The 23,363-nt window shown below is 41.7% G+C and overlaps 1 protein-coding gene across 1 annotated transcript in view; it reads left to right on the top strand.

The window, feature by feature from the left end:
• The window catches only part of C1H1orf87 (chromosome 1 C1orf87 homolog), a 110,001-nt gene extending 90,934 nt beyond the window's left edge, over positions 1–19,067 (top strand). The window contains exons 9-11 of the mRNA XM_075534599.1: positions 9,123–9,202; positions 12,899–13,103; positions 18,907–19,067. Of these exons, the coding sequence (XP_075390714.1) occupies positions 9,123–9,202; positions 12,899–13,103; positions 18,907–19,067 (446 nt within the window). The remainder of the gene's footprint in view (positions 1–9,122; positions 9,203–12,898; positions 13,104–18,906) is intronic.
• The last annotated feature ends 4,296 nt before the right edge of the window (positions 19,068–23,363 follow it).

The following is a 23,363-nucleotide window of genomic DNA, read 5'->3' as shown; positions in this document are numbered from 1 at the left end:
TACAACAAAATGAAACACTGCCAGACCCTAAGACACCTTCACACATTTCTTTAGGTTTGAGCCCATTGTTGCAGCCATTGTCAATTCGCTTTGTTGAGAGTATTTCTCTCTCTCTTTGTTGTTGTTGCCCCTCTACTTTACTAAGTGTGAGGTCCTTAGTACCAAGCATGATGTCCTTTTCCAGGGACCGCTCTCTCATCACAACATGTCCAGAGTAGATGAGATAAAGTCTTGCCGTCCGCACCTTCAGGGAACATTCTGATTTTACTTCTTCCAAGAGAGATATGTTTGTTCTTTTTTCTGTCCAAGGTACATGACCCATACTACCTTAGATTAAGAATATCACCCCTAGGTACTTATCCTAGTGATACCTCATACAAACTCCCAAGCAAACAAAAACTTCAAAGACTTTAAGTAAGTATATCTAGCGCAGCTTCCCCTCATTCCCTCTCCTTCCCACCTCTTTAAATGTTTTGGACGTTTGCAAAAATAGACATAATGACAGAGTTCTTCAGAACTCAATTAAATTACAGTACAACTATTGTTTAAGTTCTCTGCAGCTGTAAAAAAATAACGTGGATGGACTGATACCGGACGATTTCCAAGGCACATTATTTAGTGGAAGTATGAAAATGAATTGGGCAAAATATTTAGCAATTAGCACATTTAAAATATGACAGGTGAAAAAATATGCATTGATATTAATCTGCTGTAGTAATTGCTCTATTTGCTGCATCCATCAACCATTCACTGATTGTTCTTTGGGTCAAAATACAAGGTGCTAAGAGAAGGAATGGAAGGGAATCCTGTATAAGTCTGTATTCAGGCAGAAACAAAGAATTCTTGCTAGAAATTTCAGTTAGAGGAGATTCACTGCTCAAGATTGATTATCAAGGTGTTAGAAACTGTGTTAGTCTGGTAGACTAGAGAAGCAAATTCATAGACACTCATATGTGTATAAGAAAGAGCAGGAGAATATTGAGAAAACATCCTAGCCCAGTCCAAATCAAGTCCATAAGTCTGATATTAACCCTTATGTCTAATACCAATCTATGGAGTCCTCTTCAGACTCATGAAACAAATGCATTGATGCTGAATGCAGGAAGGTCACAGGCCAGTAGGTGAGAAGTCTTGTGGATCCAGTGGCAGTAGAGGCATCCCAGCACTGGCAAGGGGTCTCCACGTGGTTGTTCCAGCTCAGGGCACTAGCATAGTTCCCAGTACCTTGTCAGCTGCAACGTATCCCAGGAATTGAGCAGAGAGATCCTGTCTCCTGCCTCCAAGGAGGAATACCAGATTTTCCAGAATCCTCGGGAGAAGGCCATGCCCACACAAAGGCCTCATTGTCTATGACCTGATTGACAGGCTAGATTCCACCCCTTCACTCTTAAGCCTCTCAAATTGATTATGTAACTACCACAGTACATAATCAAAAAAGAGTGAGAGAGAAAATTTTGAAGTAGCCTAAATATTACTGTCAGAAATAGCTCTCATACCTAAGCTTGGGGACCATAGGAAAATCTAACGATATGCTGCTACCACACAGTTGGTTCTAGGATCTCTGAGAAGATGACAAACAACTGTAGAAAGGATTTCTGTAAGAATGTCATATGGTTCTTGAACCTCAAAGGGAGAGCCACATAGGTGGGACTGACCACCTGGGGGACTGAGCATAAGGGAGTGGTTGGTGCTTCCAGCTCTATGCAACGCCCATGTGGTCAACACTGGATGACTGAAAGCCCTAGGGCTGGCGCTAGGAGTGTTGACCAGCATGGCAGTATACGTCCCTGATTCTGGAACCCCGGCATGAAAGAACCGTGCATAGAACTGGACAGGGGTAAGAAGTAACTGATAAATATCAATAAGGGCTCAGGTTCTCATGCCATGATGCATACTTTTAACAGTAATGTAGAAAGACAGGAGAAATATTATCAATAAATGTTAACAATTACTAAATATATAAACCAAACACTTTCTCTGACTCATAATATGGAATAGGAGGAAAAACTTTCAAAATATGGGTTAAAGTCTCTCTTCCACAACGAAACAACCACCTATATTTTACTTCGCCTTGACTCATTTTCCTCAGATGTGAAGTGGGCAAACTAATAATAATAGTAAAATAAAAGGAGGGAGTGAGCAAAAAAAAAATGGAATCTTTGCATTTGATCTCATAAGGTGATTGTAAGTGTGATAAGGAAGTTTTTTTTTAATTTGTTTTGTTTATCAGACAATATATCACAGTACAAATCAAGGTAATTGTTGTAGTTGTATCGCTATGGTTACAGTGCTATTATGATAGCTTACTGATTACTTAATTAGTAATGACTTAATATTTTCCTATTTCTATAATTCAGAAGCTGTGACGATGAAATGCTCTTAAGCACTCTATAAGGCAGTTCATCTGTTCTAGAAACCTATAAGTAGACCTTGTAAAATGGAAGAGGGGCTATTATACAGAAATTAAAGAAAGCTTTTTGAGAGCAAACAAAGAATGTGGTAGTGGGGAGGGAACATAGAACTGATTGTAATGATGTGTATACAACTATTTTTAAAAGTGACTTAATTATGGAAGTGTATGATTTCTGAATTTATATCAAGAAAATTATTGAAAAAAAAACCAGAGCTGACCGATGGTTACAATGCGTGAAGGAGGAAGGATTTTTGCTGAGGGGGCATTGAGTTGATGTCAATGGTAGTGGAATAATTTGGAAAAGTATATCAGTATGGTTGTACAACTCAGAGAGTATAATCAATGGCACTAAATTATACATGTAGAAGTTGTTGAATTGGAGGATGATTTGTTGTGTATATCTATGCTACAATTAAAAATAATAATTACATTATAACAATGAGTAAAAAGAAGAAAAATGTTCTAGAAATGATTGTGGTCATGTTTGTACAACTCTTCTCGATATTGTTGAACTATTGAATTGTATAATATGTGGATGAAATGCCAATAAAACCGTTTAAAGAAAAAACAAGGACTAACATAAAGTAGGTCGTGGATTTTGAAATAACTATAATTAACCTGTTCGACAAATTATATGACATGATAGAGAATTTCAACAAAGAATTTGAATTTCTATAAGAATCAAATGAGACCTAGTACTGAAAATACAATAACTAAACTTTTAAAGTTCACTAGACTCTTTTAACAGAAGATTGGGCAAGCAGAAGAGAGAATGAGTGAACAAGAAGATATTTGGGTAGAAAACACACAGATTGAAGCATAAGTGACCAAAGAGCTGGGTATGTACAGACAAGTATATGAGACATCTAGGAAAGGGACATACTAATACACATGGAACTAAAATGCTAGCAGGATAGGAGTGAGAAAACAGAGCTAAAGATATATTTGAAAATTTTCAAAGAATGATGAAATCTTCTATGTAAGAACTATCATGTGTTCCCATAAGAACAAATACAAATCACATCACACTGAGGCATGAAATGACAAAACTTCTGAAAATCTGTCAAAGAAAATTTTAAAAGCATCAGTGGGGAAAATAGCACATTACTTTCAGTGAATCTGTAAAGACTGATGGCTTACTTTTCAATAGAAAACAATGAAATCATATATTTAAAATACTTAAAGGAAATAACTGTTAATCTCAAATTCTATATCCAGTAAAATTAAACTTCAAAAGTGAATGCATAGTAAAATCATCTTCAAAGGAATAAAAAGAATTAGTCATTATTAGAAATGTAATAAAACTATGTATACGATATGTGCCAAGTTTACTGCCATCAAGTTGATTCTGATTCATAGTGACTGTATAAGACAAAGTAGAATTGTTGTTTTGGATTTTGAGACTATAAATCTTCACAGGAGCAGAAAGTCTAATTTTTGTCCCATGGAGTAACTGGTGAATTTGAAATTATGACCATTTGTTTAGCAGCCCAACACATGGTGGCCAATGCACCAGGGTGTATAGGTTTATTTGCATGGGTATGTTATGGGTATGTGTACGTGTATGGATATGGATATATAAATTCCATTTTCCAACAAACTATTAAACCCACATATATGTAAATGAAACCTGATAACACAACTAGTTATGTGTTGGGCTGTTAACCACAGACTGGGGGTTCAAACTCATAGCCATTACATGGAAGAAAGATTTGCCTATCGGTTCACATAGACAGTCTCAGAAAGCCTAAGAAACAGCTTTATTCTGTCCTACACAGTCTCTGTTAATTGGAATTGACTTATCAACAGTGTTTTCCTTTTGGATGTTGTGTGTGTGTGTGCGTGCATGTGTGCGTGCGTGTGTGTATGTGTGTGTGTGTGTAGTCCTGGTGGCATAGCGATTACATATTGAGCTGTTAATTGCATGATCAGCAGCTTGAAACTACCAACTGTTCCAATTGACAAAAATGAGGCTTTCTATCCTGTAAACAGTTATAGTCTCCGAAATTATCTATGCCGTATATACGTAGATGACATATAAATATATATACATGTGTGTGCATATGTACATGTGTGCATACATTTATATGCATGTGTTACATGTATGAAAATATATGGATATAAATATGTGTGCATGGATGTATGCAAATATACCAATATAAATATATTTGCATGTATGTACATTCAAAAATATTTATGTATGAATTTTATATGTACATACATGCATGTCTATATCTCTATATTGTTATATATGTATTCACTGTCATCCAGTGGATTCTTTCTCTCACTGTGGTTGTCATTTGGAACTGCTGACCTTTCTGTTAGCAGCCCCGTGAGTAACTCACTATACCACCAGGGCTCCTTCTAGAAGAGGCATCTCTTAATTTCAAAGAACAATGATTCTAAATGGAAGCATGGAATAGAGAGAGGGATAAGAGAAAGGAAAGCAGCTCCAGGGGCCTAGTGATTAATACTGTCCTGCTGTCCAGAGGGTCAGGGATTAGAATCCACCAGCAGCTCGGCGGGAGAAAGACGTGGCAAGGTGCCTCCTTAAAGATTGACAGTCTTGGGAACTCTATAGGATAGCTGGCTCTTCTCTGTCTGCAGGGTTGTTATGGAACTGCAATGGATTTGTTAAAGGGACAAGGAAATGGCAAATCTGAATGAATGTTGACTGAAAATGTAAAATAATAGCAATAGTAATATTAGTATAATTATGAGTTCAGATATAAGTAGGACTGGTATGCAGACAACTCTTAAAAAGGAATGGTGAATAGGATTTAAATATTCTAAAGACCCTGAACTTCTCAGAAAGTAGTAAAAGTATAAATTTGGATTAAACTCTAATGTGTCACAGATGCTTGGCTTCTGGGTAAACCTTAAAAGAACACTAAAGGATGTACAGCTAATGAGGTAAGAGGTGAGAGACAATGGAATAATTGTATAAATACTTTTTCATGGAGAAGAGAGCCAGAAAGTAGAGGGAAATAGTTAACACAGACCAGGGTGGGTAAAGAAAAAAATAATAAGATATTAGTCTTAAATTCAACGATAACAATAGTTACATTAACTCGAAATGATTCAGTTTAAATAGATTAATTTCTAAAAAGAAAAAGAAAGCAAAACTATGTTGCTAATGAAGTCATCCTTTAAATATAAGAACACCAAAATTTGAACATTAAGGGAATAAAAAAAGAAAAGATGGTTACTCTATTTCTATCCAATCAAGTCGATATTAAGGTATGGAAAATTACTAGATATAAGAATATTTCATTAAATGGTTTCATAAAGTGTCAATTCCCCAGGAAATCATAGCCAATCTAAATCTGTTTCACTTAGATGATGTCATCTCACATAGACAATGCGGTGCTGGCAGAACTAAAAGGAGAAATAGGCAAACCTTTAACCTCTGGGGGAGCTTTCAATACGCTTCTCCATAAGTGATACAACAGCAGCAGACGGAGGACCGTTGTGGAGTCTGACTCCTGTGCCTTCATGTGCTTCAGAGCAGAGCTGGGCTTCATTGGCCACAGGACCGTTGCCTTTCAAAAGCGCTGGATAGATTTGAACCGCCTATATTTTCATTAGTAACTTCAGGGTGTGCCTTCCAAGGATCAGAACACGAGTTAAGGTTTAAACAATGTGATCAATGTAACTATAGGGATTTATATTAAAAGCCATTCCCTCTCTTGAGAATAAAGATCCAGATATTCTAAACAAAATAGTAGCAAACGATGAGTTACAGCAAATGTTCGAAAGAAAGCTAGACTCCATTTGTCATCGGGAAATGGAAATTAAAACCACCGTGAGCCCAAATGTAGCAGGCACTTCCCAAGTGTTTGCTAAACTGACGAAAGAAAATATGTTTCACATGTGGAACATATTATCTGGATTTGCTCGGGGCCATTCCTAACTGTGGAATCCATGGGTGGCACAAGGGCATACGCATTAAACTTCTAGACTAAAGGTTGGTGGTTCGAACCCAGAGGCACCTCAGAGCACAGGCCTGCTGAGCTGCTGTAGACAGCTCCCAGGCTTCACCTCTCCCGGGAGCAGTTTTTCGCGACATACATGGAGTCATTGTGAGTCAGGATTGTTTTGATGGCAAGGAACACACACGCAAAACACAATCCCTAACCCAGCCTGCTTTGGTTGTCTTAAGTAACTGACTCTCTTGTTACCTCTGTCTTCTCATCTGTCAAACTGGGTTCATGTATGCCCCACGGCTAGTCCTAAAATGAAGTGACAAAGCATGTGGGAAGTGCCTAGCATTTAAGAGATAGTTAACAGATATTCAGAGAGGCATTCCCTCTCACAAAGGCATCATTCAGTAGACCCCACGAGGCCGGACGCTTTTATTTAAATCAGCTTTTTCTCGACTCTGGCTTCACTTTAAAAACACCTAGGGAATTGTTTAAAAGTACTGACTGGGTCTCTACCCCTGGGAGGTTCTGATTTAATTGGTCTACTGCGAGGCCTGAGCAGCGGCAATTTTTAAAGCTCCCCAGGTGGGTCTAATGTGCAACCAGCACTGGCGAGCAGACCCCTGATTTCAGTCATTAACTGAAGACCCCTGATTTCAGTCATTAGCTGCCAGGCAGGGGGAAGGCTGCCTGTGTAGCCACCAGAGTCCACTGGAAGCCCTGTAAAACCTGGCCCTTCCAACACCTGGAAAACTCTAGAAGCCAGCTTGGCATATTTCCTCCAGCACAAATCTTCAACTGGCAGACTAGACAGATGGTTATTATTTATCCTTCCTGCTGTGTGAGAAAGAAAAAAAAAGAATTAGCTCTGCCTCAGTTGGGATTTTCAAACCATTCCTACATGTGTGAACGATTACCGTTTTATATGTTTATAGGTATTAGGGAGGCGAAAGGGAAGTTTAACCGAGACCAGGAGGACTCGCATGCATTTCCTCCTCATGGAGCTTTTTGAAGTTGAGGCAGAAAAGAGATCTGGGCTGCGACAAGATCTGGTTCTAGATCTTATTTTAAAAGGGATCATGCATGTGAACAGTGCCCAGCAAGATGCCCGGCTCATTGTCAGGGATGCCCTTGGGGGAGCTAGAGTCGCTTAATACCCTACCATAGGGACAGCACAGCAGCGGGTACCTATACTTATATGGAGCATTTCTCCGTGTCATAAGTTTTTATACGGTCTTTTTACTTTATTCCCACAATGTTCCTTATGTGGCTGTCAGCTTCTCCTTTCCACACAGGACACAATTCCCACCTGGGGGGCAGTGGGAACAGAGAGCATGGAAACGAGCACTCAGGTCTACCGGACACGGCGGTCAGCGCCCGCCCTTTGCCATGTATGCTGATCGAGTCCATTAACTCTCAAATTCTTCATCTCTGAGTAACTCGAGCCTTTTGTCACCCACAGTAAACCAGAAAGCTTTGTTTGTTTTTTAGCATAGGGGGTGGAAGCAGCAGGGATCAGTGCTACTAGGTAATGTTTGATTCTCATGATAACTTAGATTTTGGCTAATTTGCTAAGATCTGTCTCCAAGTGGCTGCTCTAGCCGGCAGCCATTGTGACCTTCATCAGTGACTATTATGATTCACTGTGGTTTCCTCCATACCGTATTGGTTTACTCCAGGTATACACCTGTGTTCTGTATGGGGCTGGGGGAGGGTTACTTCATGACACACTCCATCCTTCTCTAGGGATTGATCTTTCCTCGCCTTGTATCCTAAGTAAGTGAGCCAAAGAAAGTCTCGCCATTCTCACTTCTCAGGAGTGTGTGCTATTTATGGTCATTGTCATTGAAGAATGACTTGCAGTGGCTATTTCACATCAACCTCCCATGTGTGGGCTCAGTCAGGTCAGGAACCCTGTCTTTCTTCTTCACCAGTATATCCTCACCAGCTCACGCAGTTCCAACCACATAGCAGAGTCTCAATATATTTTTGCCTGACTGTGTAAGAATGGACCAGACTGTATGCGGTCAAGGGAAATTGCTTGGGGTGGCTTTCCTGTCCGTGGTCTTGTAACTTCCACCAAATGATTGGGTGAGAGCAGGGTATGTGACCCTTGAATCGGGGGACTTGTCAATTATCTTAGAAACGTGAACAGAAATACCTATTCCCATCAAGAAAGAAGAGCCACCAGCAGAGCACATGTGAGATCACAACAGAGGCAGAAGAGGTGCCAGAGGCTGTGGCACTGAGAGCTGAGGAGCAGCGCAGAGACTGGCAAACAGACTGGTGTGATTCCCAGGAGTACAGCCGAGTGCCTTCAGGAAAGTGACTGGCTTTCAGAACACGCTGCCCTGTGGGCACTTTGTAACACTTGCCTAAGCAGGGCTCAGGCCGGGGACCACGGGGCTAGATGGCCCAGGACCAAAGAAAGATAGGCCTGCCAGCATGGCTGAGAAAAGATACTGTTGACCAAAGAGCTGTATTTTTTCTACTTTGTGACCTGATTGCCTCTAAATGCACCCTAGTGTTGTCTGTGAATTGTGTGTGGTCATTGCAATGACTTGTCCAACACAGTAGAGAAGTGGAGTGTCATGGGAGGGATGGTTATCAAAAGAGGATTGAGAAGGATGCAAAGTGGAGGCATGACTGACCTCTGCCGCATATGAATCATCCTTGAACAGATAGGAATTTTGATTTCTGTTCCCCCATGTGTAGCTAAAGGAGGTCAGATACAGCCCCCATGCCATGTCTTCCCTAAACAATTCCATTTTTTCTTTCTTCTTCAGGAAAGAAGGGGAAGGAAGTCCCTGCCACCCCAGTGGAGCCTGAAGCCCCTGAGCTCCCTGAAAGCAAAGTTGAACATGTGGTATGCACCTGGAGCTACAGGACTTGGGGGAGGCCCTCAGAGATAACTGGGCCTCCTATTCCCCGAGGCGCGGAGGGGTCCTCCCCTCTGGGTGTCTGCTTCTGATCTAAGCACTCTATGCAGACCAATTTGGACTTGAACACTCTCCAAAGGCAGAGAGCTGAGGCAGTGGAAGCCTCCTAGAGCATGGCACTGCCTGTTAGAGGGCCTGCCATCTGCCCCAGGCAAGGGCCCAGCGTCATCTACGTGGGTGTCCTTCCATCCACTGCCATCAACAATAAAAGCTTGTGTGAGATAGATTTTGACATTTTAAATTCAGCTTCTAGAACCAAGAGTGACCTTTCTCCCAGACATCACACTTTAAAATATAATGGGCTCTTTAATTAAAAAACACACACACACACCCTGGCAAGTCTTTGAAATTTGTTTTAATATTTCCAGCACTCAGCCAAGAGAAAATGCAGGCAGAATTGAAAAACAGCCTGAGTTTCTCTGTTGTTGTTGTTTTTTTGAATACCCGGATTAGAACATAATGCTTCTTAAATGATGGGCGGCCTCTCCATGCACTTCACACTTTGAAATATTTTAGAAAATAGTCTCCATCTTGGCAGGCCTCTTGCCACGCAAGAAACAACAGCAACTGCTTTTCTCCTTGAGTGTTAAGTGTGTTGTGAATAAGATTCTAAAAAGGAAAAAACACTTTGCTCTTTTATTTCGCCCCTTGTTTGAGGTTATAACACTATCTCTGTAATAACGCATTCTTCTCACATCCATTGTCCCACTTTTTTAGAGAGGGAACTAGAAGCAGGTGACTGATAAAGCAACAGTCCTGCTGTCCAGTAGCAAAGTGTTCATTCATCCACATTGTCAGTCATGTTTAGTCTTAAGAAATCACTACAGGCCAGTCACTAACCACATGTGGGACACATTAATGATTCACTAACAGATCTCTGGTGAGGGAAACAAATAATCCAACAGACAGTAAAGGGGATGCAAAGAAACCTCCTTTGCCTACTCTGTGGCTGGCAAGAAAGGCTTTGCACGAGAACTAAAATATGAGCGGGGTCTTGAAGGATGTGTAGGAGCTCAACTAATCAAGGAATAAATAGCCAAGGGTTTAATAATAGAGAAATCAATGTGTGTGCAGATCTGAAAATGGCATGGTTTTACCTAGCTAGAGACAAAAATGGATAAGTATTACTGAATAGAAGAATTACTGAATTCAGAATACAACACTGGGATGACATGCAAGAATGAGAATACGAATGTTCCTACTTTGCCAAACAAGGAATTTAGACTTCATCCTGACACAGTGGTAACAGAATATTACCATGTGTTCAGTTTGTCAAGAGTCCTGGGGGAGCTGTCAGGTAAAAATGCTAGGCTGCTAATCACAAGATCATCAGTTCAAGCCCACGAGTCATGTTGTGAAACAAAGAGGGGATTGTCTGCTCCTGTAAAGACTTGCAATCTTGGGGACACGATATAGGGTTGCGATGACTCAGAATCCACTCGATAGCAGTGAGTTAGTTGAACCTAAACCAGATACAAACAAATCCCATTCTCTTGTCTTTTGTGATTAAAGGGAAAATTATCTGCTATGCTGTAAAACTGTCTCACATAGAATTTTCTAAAATAACACGCCAAAACATTTGCAAGTGCTCATTTACCTGGAAAGAGTATCTAAAGCTGTCATCAGATTTCCAAAGTGATACAAAACTCTAAAACTATATAAAAAACATTATTCTAATGTACTACATGATGACTTTCTGCTCTTCCCCAAATGGATTTTACCAGAGTAATAGTATTACATATTAATTCCTTAAAACTCGTTGGTTGTTGGTTATCTATGTAGGTGCAATTTCCTAAAGCACTAGCTTATTCCAAACAAAAGACATTTGTTCCTTACATTTCCCAGCGGCAACTTAATCCACATTTGTTAACTAGCTTAAAATTTGGGTTCTTATTGCAACTAGTATTCTTTAAAGGTCTGGGAATCTTACAGTTTATATATGAGAAATTTAAGAGAAAGTTAACCACGTTGGAGAGATTCGGTCACTTCACTTGAGAGTTGATGGAGTGTGATGGTTTGCAAAAGTTCCAGGAATAATAGTATGTTCTATAAGCTATTAGTATTTGGATTTCAATTGCACTGTATTAACAGAATCAATTCTACTATAGTTAAGTGATTGGACGTTGCTGCCATGTTGATTCTGACTCATGGAAGCCCACGTAGTTCAGCATAGAATTGTTTCCTATAGGATTTTCAGTGGCTCGAATACTTGGAAATAAATCACCAAGCTTTTCTTCTGAAGTCTCCCTGGTGAGTGAGATCTGTCCCCATAAGGGAACATCTCCTGTTACCTAAAGACAGAAATTCAAGAGTGAACTAAAACCAAGGACCATGGGGTGGTGGTGGGGGGGGGTGTCTCCCACAGCTCCTCTCTTCTTGTTGTGGTCAGCGTCATATACCTTTTCTCAATCTCTCAGAAAACCAGTCTTGTCTCATTTCCAGTACACAGGGAAGGACAATGAGCATCCATGTCTCTAATTTTCTGGTGATCACTCACAAATATTTCCAAAATTCAAGTACAATGAACTTGTTGACCCATTTTGTTTAGATTCCCAGATTTGAAATAAGTATTTACAGCATGGCAGTTTCCTCAACCAACATGTGCCTCAGAAAGAGGGCCATTCCTGGAAAAGCGATGCTAGATCGATAAAACAAGAGATGTCCGCTGTCTCTACAGGGTAGGTGGCAGAGTGCCTCAAGTGACATCCAGCAGGGATTCAGGAGTCTCATTTATTCTTAAGAAACAAACAAAACATTTATTGTGCCTCTTCTATGTAAAAGCCAAGATGAATTGGAAATGAGATCTACCCTAGAGGGCCTCAAACTTATTGGCTTCCTACCAGTGTTAACTAAGTACCCCACTGGCAATTAAAGACGTGTTCTATAGCCCACCCTCCAGGATAAAAATCCAAGTCTCTGCTCTTACCTGTCATTTGCACTCCATCCCCAACCTGCCATGGATTGTCCCAGTGCATCTGGGGTCGGGAATCACCCACTTAAGTAAACACTGGTGTGCTCTGTGAGATTCTAGTCTTTGTCTTCCATTGACTGTGTGATGTTGTTAAGTCACGTCCACTCTCTGGGCCTCAACTGTCCTTTGTTAAGATGAACAGGTCAGACAGAACTAACAATGCTGTCATGACCCTTTATATGAGCTTAGGAGACAAGGATAACATCACTATTGTTTATTCACTCTCTGGAAAGAATCTCATCCTCATGATCCACGGGTTTCCACACCCCCCCCCCAAGAAATTTATAAACACTGCCTGAAGTCCATGTCTTATAAATCCTACTAGTGCGAAAAAGAGGAGAGCATCATGATATGTCTCCATCCGTCACAAATTCTCTTGCTTAAGTTACACACGTCAGAAATGAGAACTAACTAAACCACGTGATTTCAACCTTTCCAAACCAAAACTCAACACAGTATTTTATATCCCGCCACACTTGGCAGATAAGGACCTATTTCTCTGAGGACTTGAACCACATCCCCAGCTTTACAAAGCCAGGCCTTGCAATAAATCTTGCTAGTTGTGTGGCCTCATCTTTGGCCAGGAAACTGGAGACGCTCTGGGTGGTGGCCACATGTCACTGCCAGTGAAATGCTTGTATTGTTTTGGTAGAAAACCCCAGAAGAGGAGCTGCAGCCAGAAAGTCCCCCTGCTGAGACCTTGACCATGAAAGATCTGAGCTCTTTGAAGATCAGACCAGTGTCTCAGCCGTTTGTGGATCCCATCAGGAAGAATGAGTCCGAAGAATGTGAAGCATGGATAGATAGGTTCCGGAAGCTTGAAAACGCACTCTACTTGTGTGATCTGAGAAACACAGGTGAAGTATAAGCTTTACAACTGGCATGGCTTTCTTTGTGTCTTGTAATCTAAAAGTAGACAGCTCATGGTTTGGGTTTTTTTCAGTTGCTGAATAAACACAGCTCGTCTATAAACCATGTGTCCGGCACTGTGTAAAGTACAATAAGGAAACACAATAGTGAATGCAACATGAATCCTTCCCCCAAGTTGCTTCCATGATCTTTACCTCCTTTTTTTAAATCTTCCTTCCATGCTACTGCTAGTGTCTAGTCCACAATTAAATCCTCCAGTTCCTCCCATGAAAATGCTCCATGAACAGCCTACTGTAAAGAAGGATGAACCCTTTCTTAAAGCAAAATCTGTTTCCGATCTCCCTGATCAATCTCTTTTCTTGTTACTGCTCTTCTCTCTACAGGCCCTGCACAGCCATGATCAATAGCTTGCCTGGCTGCAAATGTACCCAGTCTTCTCGTGTGTCTGTGCCTTTTCTCACCCTCAGCTCCCCAGCTAATGGAGCTGCCTCTCTATCCTCCGCCTCACCCACCCCCTGCCAGCTCTCCATTTCGTCCACCTGGCTAATTAATGTCTAAGAATCTTTTATGTTTGAACTCAAGCACTGCTCTTCTGAGACTCCCTTGATTACCCTAGAGAGATTTATGCCAACCTTCATCTGGCCTCTTCTGTTCCTTTAACATCCATGATTGTATGTGATGCTTTTTTTTTTTTAATTTGGAAGTTTAGTACTACCTCGACCATGTGTAGTTGTTTGCTTATTTGTGTGTTTTAATCTCAAACACCTTGAACAATTCTACCCTATGTTTTTGAGGGAGCGAATGAACGTAGATTTTAAAAAATCCAAGACAGAGGTGCTAAATGCCATTAGAGTGTATGTGCTTGGTGGACTCTTCAAGCAAGGAGAATTCTTTCTCAGTAGGGTGATTAATGGGAGAAGGCTATATTAATATGAAATTGATCATTAAAGATAAAATGTAGTTTATATACACAGAAATGAGCTAGAGAGATCTTTTTGTCAAGGAGCGAAGTTAATTAAGCAGAGTGGTAGATACATGAAGCTCAATTCAAAGAGCTCTGTTTGGATAGACTATAGACTCTTAAGAAGAATATTAACTGTTAGATTTGGAAATACAGCATAGAGGTATATCTTGAGAAATCTTAAATGCCAGACCAGAGAATTTGGACTTAGCTGAGAGTTTCCAAGCAGAAAAAAATACATGACGAATCTGTACTTCTGTAATGACAGGATACAACATATGAAGGAGCCGTGAGAGACAGTAGCAGAGAAAGGGAGGTATTGTAATGTCCACGTGAGAGAGAACAGTGTCCCGACCAGGTTATAGACCTGGAGCACGGAGAGCAGGGGCAGGCACAGAAGTACATGGACCGAGGCTGTTGTAATTAATCAGTTACTCTGGCTCATGAATAGTCCATTTACTCATCTCATTTCCAGTGCTCTCCACAGGAAGCAAGCATGTGGATATAGTAATGTGTATCTTGTCGTTCGCAGTGTGTGTGTTTGTTCCCCTTTTTGTTTTATTTTGAGTTGCTTTGGATTTCCAAAATAACTCAATTCTAGACCACATGATGTGTAGCTATTAGATCAAAAGGCTTTTAATAATTATGTCGAAGCCAAAAACTCACTGCCACCCCAATAGGACAGGTGGAACTTCCCCTGGGAGTTTCCGAGACTGAAACGGTTTATGTTTATGGGAGTAGAAAGCCCTGTCTTTCTCTCGAGGAGCAGCTGGTGCTTTGGAACTGTTAACCTTGCAGTTTGCAGTCCAAAGCGTAATCACTATGCCACCAGGACTCCTTCTAGCAAAAGGGGAAGGGAACCCCCTACAAAATGAAGTGAAAAGACTCATCGAGCCCGAATTAGATAGGCTGTGTTAAATATGTGTTCTGAGTATAGCATTATGCTAGAGGCTGAACCAGTAGTGAAACCAGAAAAAAAAATGAGCCAGCTATTGTCTAGGGGCTCTTTCTTGAAAGCTTGCAGTCACTTTTGAATATGACATAGAGATGGGCAGTAGTTCAATGTCAGTTTGAAAAAGAAAAGACACACAGACAGAAAAAAACAGTTTATAACTGAAGACATGCATGCGCGCCAGAGCCCAGAGAAGTTCACAGCCTAATGTGGGCTGGGGTATTCAGAGAAGTCCTCGTGGACGTGGAAGAATTTGAGCTGGCCTTTAAGAAGTCCACTTTGCATAGTCGGCCAGGGCATTTGCATAGTTGGGACGCCATCTGCTGCACAGATTAGAAGGGAGAGATTGGTAAGACGGGGACGGGAGTACACAAAGACTAGAGGCTTATGTTGTGTTAACAACATAAAAAACGAATTTACTGCCAGCAAGACCGTCTCACTCATGGCCACCCTAACTGGTGATATCGAGACCCTATTATGAATCGTGAGGCCTAAGACTGGACATTACTCTCTACCGGGTTTTCTTCAAAGATTCAGCCAGAGGAGAACAAAATGGACGCTGAGATGGGTTATTTGGAGGAGAGACAAGGGGAAAGGAGATAAATGTTATTGAAATAACCTTGTATCTAGATATTCAGATCAAGACTGAGATAGGAGAGTAGTGATACATTTTCATGTCCCCTCGGCCGCCCCCCCAAAAAGAAGAAAGAAAGAAAAGGAGACAGAAGAGGCATCTCTCGAGCAACGAGGAGCCGTGTTGGTGGTTAATGGATCATAAACTCCGTTGCCAAGAGACTCCCTGAAGATTGGGACTTTTCTCAATCATGTGAACTGTTCTGAGGAAAAAGAATTTTGTTGACTTTGGAAGTAGATTCCATTATATTTGGAATGTCTTCCCTATGATCTCCTCACTGTTTATGCTTGTTTTCTCTGTTTCTATGAAATCCATTAGACCTTACCAACCAAAATGTGTCAACTAGATCTGGGAAGGTCTATTAACCATTTTAATGAGGAAAAGGGATTAACTGAGATCATTTTTCTGGTTTATTAACCACAGAATTTAGAACAGTAGCAGGGCCCCATCCTAGTGTGGGACAGATACCTACTTTGCCCACTGATGAATCACTGCACTTTATTATGTGTGAAGAAATATGTAAGCCAGAGTGTTCTGATCCAGAGTGCAGGCAGACCATCCATCATCCATCAGTATTTCTGGGAACCAATTCTGTGCATATTCTCAAGTGAGAGTTGGTGAGTAAATAGCCTCTGGAAAGGGAAAAGAATTTCTAAAGAAAGAAGACTGGCTGGGATCAATATTAGGTGGACTTGAAATTTTTCCCATGAACTAAAGGCTGAACAGGAAAAAGTTCTTCGTAGTTCCTGAAGATTCCACCAACATTCAAGACCAGTAGTTGATGTTCTCCAGGCCCCTTCCCCACCTATACAACAAGACCCAATGAAACATACTTCCAAGATTTAAGAAAGGATCAAATTAAATAAGAGATTTGAAAGGTTTTATAAACTGTGAAATGAAGTAGATTGTTTTATTTTGACTCCGATGCCAAAAGGACAGGCTTTGTAACATGAAGATGGATTGTAAGGGGGGTGGGATGCAGCTTTTCTGGACATCCCCTACTGACGGAGCCAATTGGACAGATACAAATTCCAGTCAGTGATCTTACGTTCGAAACTCAGACTCCTCTGCCTGTGGGAAAGTTAGAACACAGTGTGCCCGGTGGTGACTCCTTGATGTGTTTTGCATCATTGCTTTTCATTTTTAATGAATGCAGAATAAAAATGTCATGAATTTTAATAATGCATTATTAAAATGCAGTTTCTATTTTAAGAAATATTGATGAAATAAGTATTTTAGATATCCTATAGTAATACCTGCCTTTAGTGTTTACTAATACTGAACACAATGCTAACCACTTGATACAATAATTTGCACACCATTTCATTGTCCCTATTTTGCACTTGAGGAAACTGAAGCTCAGAAAGGTGGAGTACAGTTCCCCAAGTCCTACTGTCAGTAACATATTCCAAAGCTCATGATTCTATTTCCAGAGGTAAGGCTTGGGGAAACGCCCAGAAGTCTCACATCCAGGAAGGACTGAGAGCAGTCGCCCAATCCAAAGAACTTCAAAGATGCTCAAGCTGGTCAGTTTGAAAGAAGAGGATTTATATGGAAGAAAGGGTCAACATTTTAGTTAGTAAGATAAACTGAAAACACCTCAGGTGAGGGAGGGAGGGAGGGAGGGAGGGAGGGAGGGTATGAGGCCTGGTAGCTAAGTTCTCAGCCACTACCTATCAGCAGCTGTGGGAGGAGGGCGTAGCCCTCCCACTCTCCCCTCCAGGGCTGCCACGAGAGGGAATCCACTCGGCAGCAACGGGGAGAGGAGAGGATAAAAATCGGGAGTCCACTGGCACACAGCCCACTGTTAAAAATACCCATTAAAGGGTAGTGCTGAGGCGGTGGGGGGACATTGAGCCCAAGTCTTTGCACCCTAAAATACAAAGACAGAGAGACGGCCAAGGTCCACCCCATAGGACTTAGTAGTACCTTTCTACAAAATGGCCAAGGGATTGCTTCTGGATTACCAGAGAAGAACAAACTGCTGCAATGACTGCGAACATTTGGATGGGCAAGGGAGGAAAGGACATCATCCCAACAACGTACACCCCATTTTACGGTAAAAGACATCGCAAGGCTTCTCTTGGATTCTCTAGCCTAGGCCTCCATCTGAAATTCAAAGAACACGGGTGGGGGGAAAGAGGATCGTTGTTTTTGCAAGCTCTTTCTCCCTCGTTCTTTTTTGTAGTGGTTAAATGCACGGACTTGAACAGCCTTGAGCACATGTTAACATCTCTATTCCTCAAGTGTCTTTCTCTGTAAAATGAGTTTCTAGAGAATGCGTTCATAGTGATACAATGCTTGGAGCATGCCTGGAACACAATTCAATTTAAATCCGCATAAGCTATTCTTGTTATTGCATGACAGTTAATCTTCTGCAGTTCTCATCTTCCCACCTAGTGATGGGATTCGTGGGGTTACAAACCATTTATTTGAGTCCCTATATTCTCTATCTATCTATCTATCTATCTATCTATCTATCTATCTATCTATCTATCTATCTATCTATTCCCAAGTACAGTATAAATCCATAGCATGGAACTTACGGAGGAGTTCTTGATTTTTGCGAATGCGGTATTCTGCACTTAAGCTCTTGGTTGAAATGGGAATCTTCCTAACCTCAACATCAGAAAAGGCAATGTTGTCAAGAACGTTGCTATTCGTATTTAGTAGGTAGAAAGGGCACGCACCTCTGTGTACCTACCCTTTGATGATAAGGCACACCAGCTCTATGACACAGATTCAGGCTCCAAGCCACAAGAAGTTATCTGGTTCACCTGCAGTCACAGCAAGCAGGGGTCACAGCAAACACACTTCCAGAAGTGCATTTAAAATGAACTATTTAAATCTTGCATGTTTATCCACATGTTTGCCTACCACAACAAGATGGAAATAAACCAGAACAATTAAAAATTGTTTTTAGCAGGCACCCACCTGTTTTTAAAAACACCCTTTAAGGCTTCATGGCTAGGAGAACCAGCTTAAATAGCCTTAGAATTGATCTACAGATTTCAATGCCCCTCTTCCCCCGAACCACCCCCAGATTTCCTCCTGAAATGTATATGTATATTCAGGACTGTGAGTATGACTTTTAGGGTGCTGCCTGAATTTTAAAATGTAAATTGTAAAAATATGACCACTTGAGCATTTACTTGGCTGTCATTCAACAAGCTCCCTGGGTTTTCTAACCCTTGCTTTCTCTTTTCTCTTTCAAAACCTCCCACCCACCCACCCCAATCACAGGACTCCTGGAGAAGGAAAGAGCCAGACGCCTCATTCACAACTACAATCTCATTTACAACCTGTCCCTGAGCCCTCTGAAAATCAACCAGGCCTTGCGGAGATTTTGTTTGGGAGAAAATATGCTCTTGGAGCCAGCGCTGCGGTACTTAAAAGAGCTATGATAACAAGCCCATATTGTGTGAACAGATGTTTCACTTATCTCCCTTTTTACCCAGACACGTGTTTCTCAGGCCAGTGGGGTAGTATAGTGGTGGAGGCATTGTCAGAATAGATGCTCTTGACTTGGAATTGGCTTCTGGCTATGAGGCTGGCTCATGAGATGCTTGTAGTGATCAGAGAAAACAAGGTTTCCAATGTGCAAAAGCCCAGATACATGAAACCCCTTCTATTTTAATAAGGCTGATTATTATGGCTTTTACTGCCCCCCACCCCACCCCCTACACACAGCTGATCAAGCTGTTTTTCTGTAAACCCATACACTCCATGGAGTAAGCACCATAGTAGATAAAACTCACCACAGTGGCTAGCACACAGTAGGCCTACATACATTGCTCTTGGCTACGTAAGAAAGCCCTGCCCCTAATTTCCATTCCAAGAGGGAGTTCTCGTTATAAAGGAAATACATGGATTAACAATATATTAATTTAATGTTACAGAATAGAAGCAGAATTGTATATAATAAGAGTTTTCCAGTGAAATTTTCTAAAAAGACTAGGTCAGGGTTTTCAAGGATTCTTTACTTCCACGGATCAGGAAAACCAAGTACAACATCCTACATGTCCTCATAGTTCTTCTGTCCTTAAGGTCCTCCCCTGTCTGGCTCCTCCCACACAGCGCATACTTATTCATGCATGGCAGCATACAGGTGGTTGTGTGCGTGTTGAAGTTCCGTTTGCCTGGAGTTACAGAGGCAAAGGTCTCCCCGGCACCACCACTAACACTGGATGAGCTGCATACTGATTTTCAAACTGGTATGGAAGTGAGAATGAAGGAGTTAGTCAAAAGAAAAATCAAACAGAAAGGAAAATCATTTTATATAGTGAGATGTCTCATGAAATCATATAGGATAAAGGAAAGCAGAACATTTGAAGAACAAAATTGTTTGGGGACACAGGAACACATTAGCTGTGGCATCTTCTAGGAGTCCTGGGGATTCAGGAGGGAAGCACTTAATGGTTAACTGAAAGGTTGGCAGTTTGAACCCACCCAGTAACTCCATTGGAGAAACACCCAACAATCCTAGTTCCTTAAAGAATACAGCCTAGAAAATCCCTAGGGGGCAGTTCTACTCTGTCTCATAGGGTTTCTATGATTTAAAAACACTTTGATACCACCTGAAAAGTTATGATAGCCTTAATTTATCATCCTCAAGTTACCAGGCTAAATACTTCTTTAGGTAAACTGGCTAGCCGCCCCTCCCCCCCATCATCATCCTAAAACCCCTGAACATTCTAAACATGGCTAATAAGACATGGGTTTCTCATCCCATCAACATATAAAATGGGGACAGTTGGAATAATAGATCCAAAATGTAATACACACCAACAGCTACTTTGTTGCTTTGAAGTTGGGCTATTTGTTTTATTCAACAGTGACAGTTCTCAAAACCAAGTCCTTTCAACAGATAGGGAAAATGAGGTTCAGAGAAGAGAACTGCAAGACAGCTGTTGGGTTGTTCAGTTAATCATTAACCAGAAGGATAGGTTCTCAAAAGGCACCAGTGAGCTGGCTATGAGCCCCGAGAGGGAGTTTCTATATAAAGAGGCCCTACATATGAATATGGGATTATTAGAGTACATCATGAAGTCCTGAAAGACAACAATTTTATCTTGTCAATTTCTTTATATTCACCATCAGTATAGTCCTTGATAGGTAGCTTCAGCACTCACAAATTACATTAATGATGGGGACATTATTTACACAGAATACAGCATGATCGTTTCCCCTGAAGCTGTTTGACCACAGGCCATGTGTGACCTATATTCTGACATACAGAATACCTCTAGAGTAAGGCAATCATGGTCAGGTCTAAAGCCATAGTAACCTCCCAGACATACATACACAACATTACTTCTATGGAGAGTAGAAAAAGATTAGGCTTGAAAAGCAGCCAAAATTTAACCCTGGCACTTAATGGGCTGTCGTCTTGAAAAGGTACCAAATCTCCCAGGGCTTCAATTCCTTCACCTTTAAAATAGGAGCACCCATCTCTTTTCTACTTCACAGGAAAGTTCTGAATGCTGAAAGCAATGCCATTTGTATGTATATGAAGAGTACTTTGCTTAGGTCACTTCCCCTAGCTGTAATCATTGGGGTAGCTTCAAAATAAATAAATGAATGCATAAATAAAACCTTTCATCAATGGCCTGTGTGGGATGTCATTACCACAGTAGAAACAAATTTTAAGATGATCTGCCTTCTATAGCAAATGACAATTGCCTTTGGGTTTTGTTGTTTTGTTTTGTTGGTTTTTTTGCCTGGATGTCTTCACTGCTTCCCTCCCCCCCCCAAAAAAAAACTCTGTGTGTTCATTTCCCACACTAATACATTGATAAAGTAAATACCCATTAGCTTTTTCTGAAGTCAGAGAGAAAGCGTCCTCATCAATGTGACAATGTGAAAGTAGACATTGCGTGAAACCTGGCTGTGAAACAAGAAAGTGGTATGAAGCATAAGTAGGGTTTGCCTAGGCTTCAGTTTATCTTTATGATCTCTTTGCTGGGACTTCTTCTTGGTTAAATTATAGAAAATCTCTTTTGTTTCCCTCAGATCAGTGATGTTCTATGGCTCCCATGATTTATCATTGAGAACTAATAAACACTGAGCCAAGAAAGCATGTTGTCTATGATCTTGAAGTTTTCTCCAGCAAACTCTTCATAAATGAGTGCCTGTCCGCCAGTGATTTGTGAACCTCTATTATGCCCTGCAGAGACGTGATGTGCACTGAGCCTGCCCGAACTTTCTCAAAGTCTGAGCCTTCACAGATAGTAAGAAGCCCGAAGGCTTAACGGATGCTGGATCTCAGCTGCTGGCAGGTTCCTTCCCAGCTGCGTGATCTTGAACAATTCACTAACCTTTTCTGCTCTGATACTCCGTACGTCACGGAGTCATTCATGTAAGATGAGATAATGTGTGAAAATGGTCCAGCACTGTGTGTGGCACTAGACATGCTCCAAAGCGGACCTAGATTGTTCCTTTATTCTTACATAGTATTTCACTTTACCTGATTCAGTAGGTCGAATCGTTGAGTGTCTTCATCAGGTACGGATATAAGGAAGCCAACAGTTGGCTCACTCCCAGGTCCTGGAGGGCAGAAACCAAGCCTTTCGTATTCCCGTCCCTCCTCGCTCTTACACTAACTCCTCATGAGAAACCAGCTGGAAGGGCCCTGCTCCCCGCTGTAGAGGTTCTTGCCTAATGACCTAGAGCTAATGAGCGAGCGAGCAAGCGAGTGAAGCAGGATTTGAACCTGCTGCAGAATCCCGTGGCACCGAAACAACAAACAACCATTCAATTATCTTTACTGTGTAAGATGTGTCTTCTGCGCAAGTCTAGAGTTAACTCCAAGGTCTTTCTCGTCTGTGTCTTCAACACAGAGTCATGATCCTCCACCAAGGGACTCTGGTAAATGCTGCTGAATGGAGCCCCCGCCTGAACATTTCGGGGGGAAACCCACAGCTTTCTGCTTCTTCTAGCTCTCCCAGCTTCATCGCTGCCTACTGGCCACTATAATAAAGGGTGTTTTCCGGTGGCTTTGACGTGGGGTGTTCACACAACCAGAAGCGTGTCTGTCGTGAAGGTGCTATCCAAAGAGTTTGCTAAGTGCTCCCCGACTCCTCGGAGGAATTTCCCAAGTTCATTAAGGGAAACAAAACCAGGGTTTGATATTCTAATTGGGATCAGAAATTGGACCGCTACAGAGCTGGCCAGAGAACTGTGAGGCTCCGAGGACAAATGCTGCCCTTTCTTCTATAGCTCTCCCTGCTGCCACCTCTTGTGAGAGCCCCAGTGCTCCTTAGCAACAAAGCAGGGTGCCCAGAGTCCAGCCAGGGTGCCTCCGGAATGCCAGCAACCCCTCATTAGCATACAGGGCCATCATCTGCCTCCGCAGTTGGCTGCGGGACTGTGCAAAAGGCAATGGCTTAGGGAGGCCCAGCATTTCACACAGGCTGTTGGGGGAATGAGAAGCCTCCACAAAGAGTTTCCAAACAAAAAGCACCAATGGTATTTGTGGAGCCATCAGACTGCCTGGGGCACAATATGGCTCTGCCTCGTCCAAATGTGCTCTCCCTGGTCTCAAATGAAGGCGTGGTGGGGCCTCACCAGACAGTTCTCGGCCCCAGTTGCAAGCGCATGGACCATCCTCCCGCCTCTCTCCTGTCCAATCTCTCTTCAGCCTCTGTTGGTCCAGATTGTACAATGGGTGGACGACAAGTAGCAATGGGAGGGATACCCAG

The sequence above is a fragment of the Tenrec ecaudatus genome, chromosome 1, assembly GCF_050624435.1.
Source record: "Tenrec ecaudatus isolate mTenEca1 chromosome 1, mTenEca1.hap1, whole genome shotgun sequence".
In the NCBI taxonomy this organism is placed as follows: domain Eukaryota; kingdom Metazoa; phylum Chordata; class Mammalia; order Afrosoricida; family Tenrecidae; genus Tenrec; species Tenrec ecaudatus.
The sequence above is the reverse complement of the archived record's forward strand: the minus strand, read 5'-3'. Positions and strand labels throughout refer to the sequence as shown.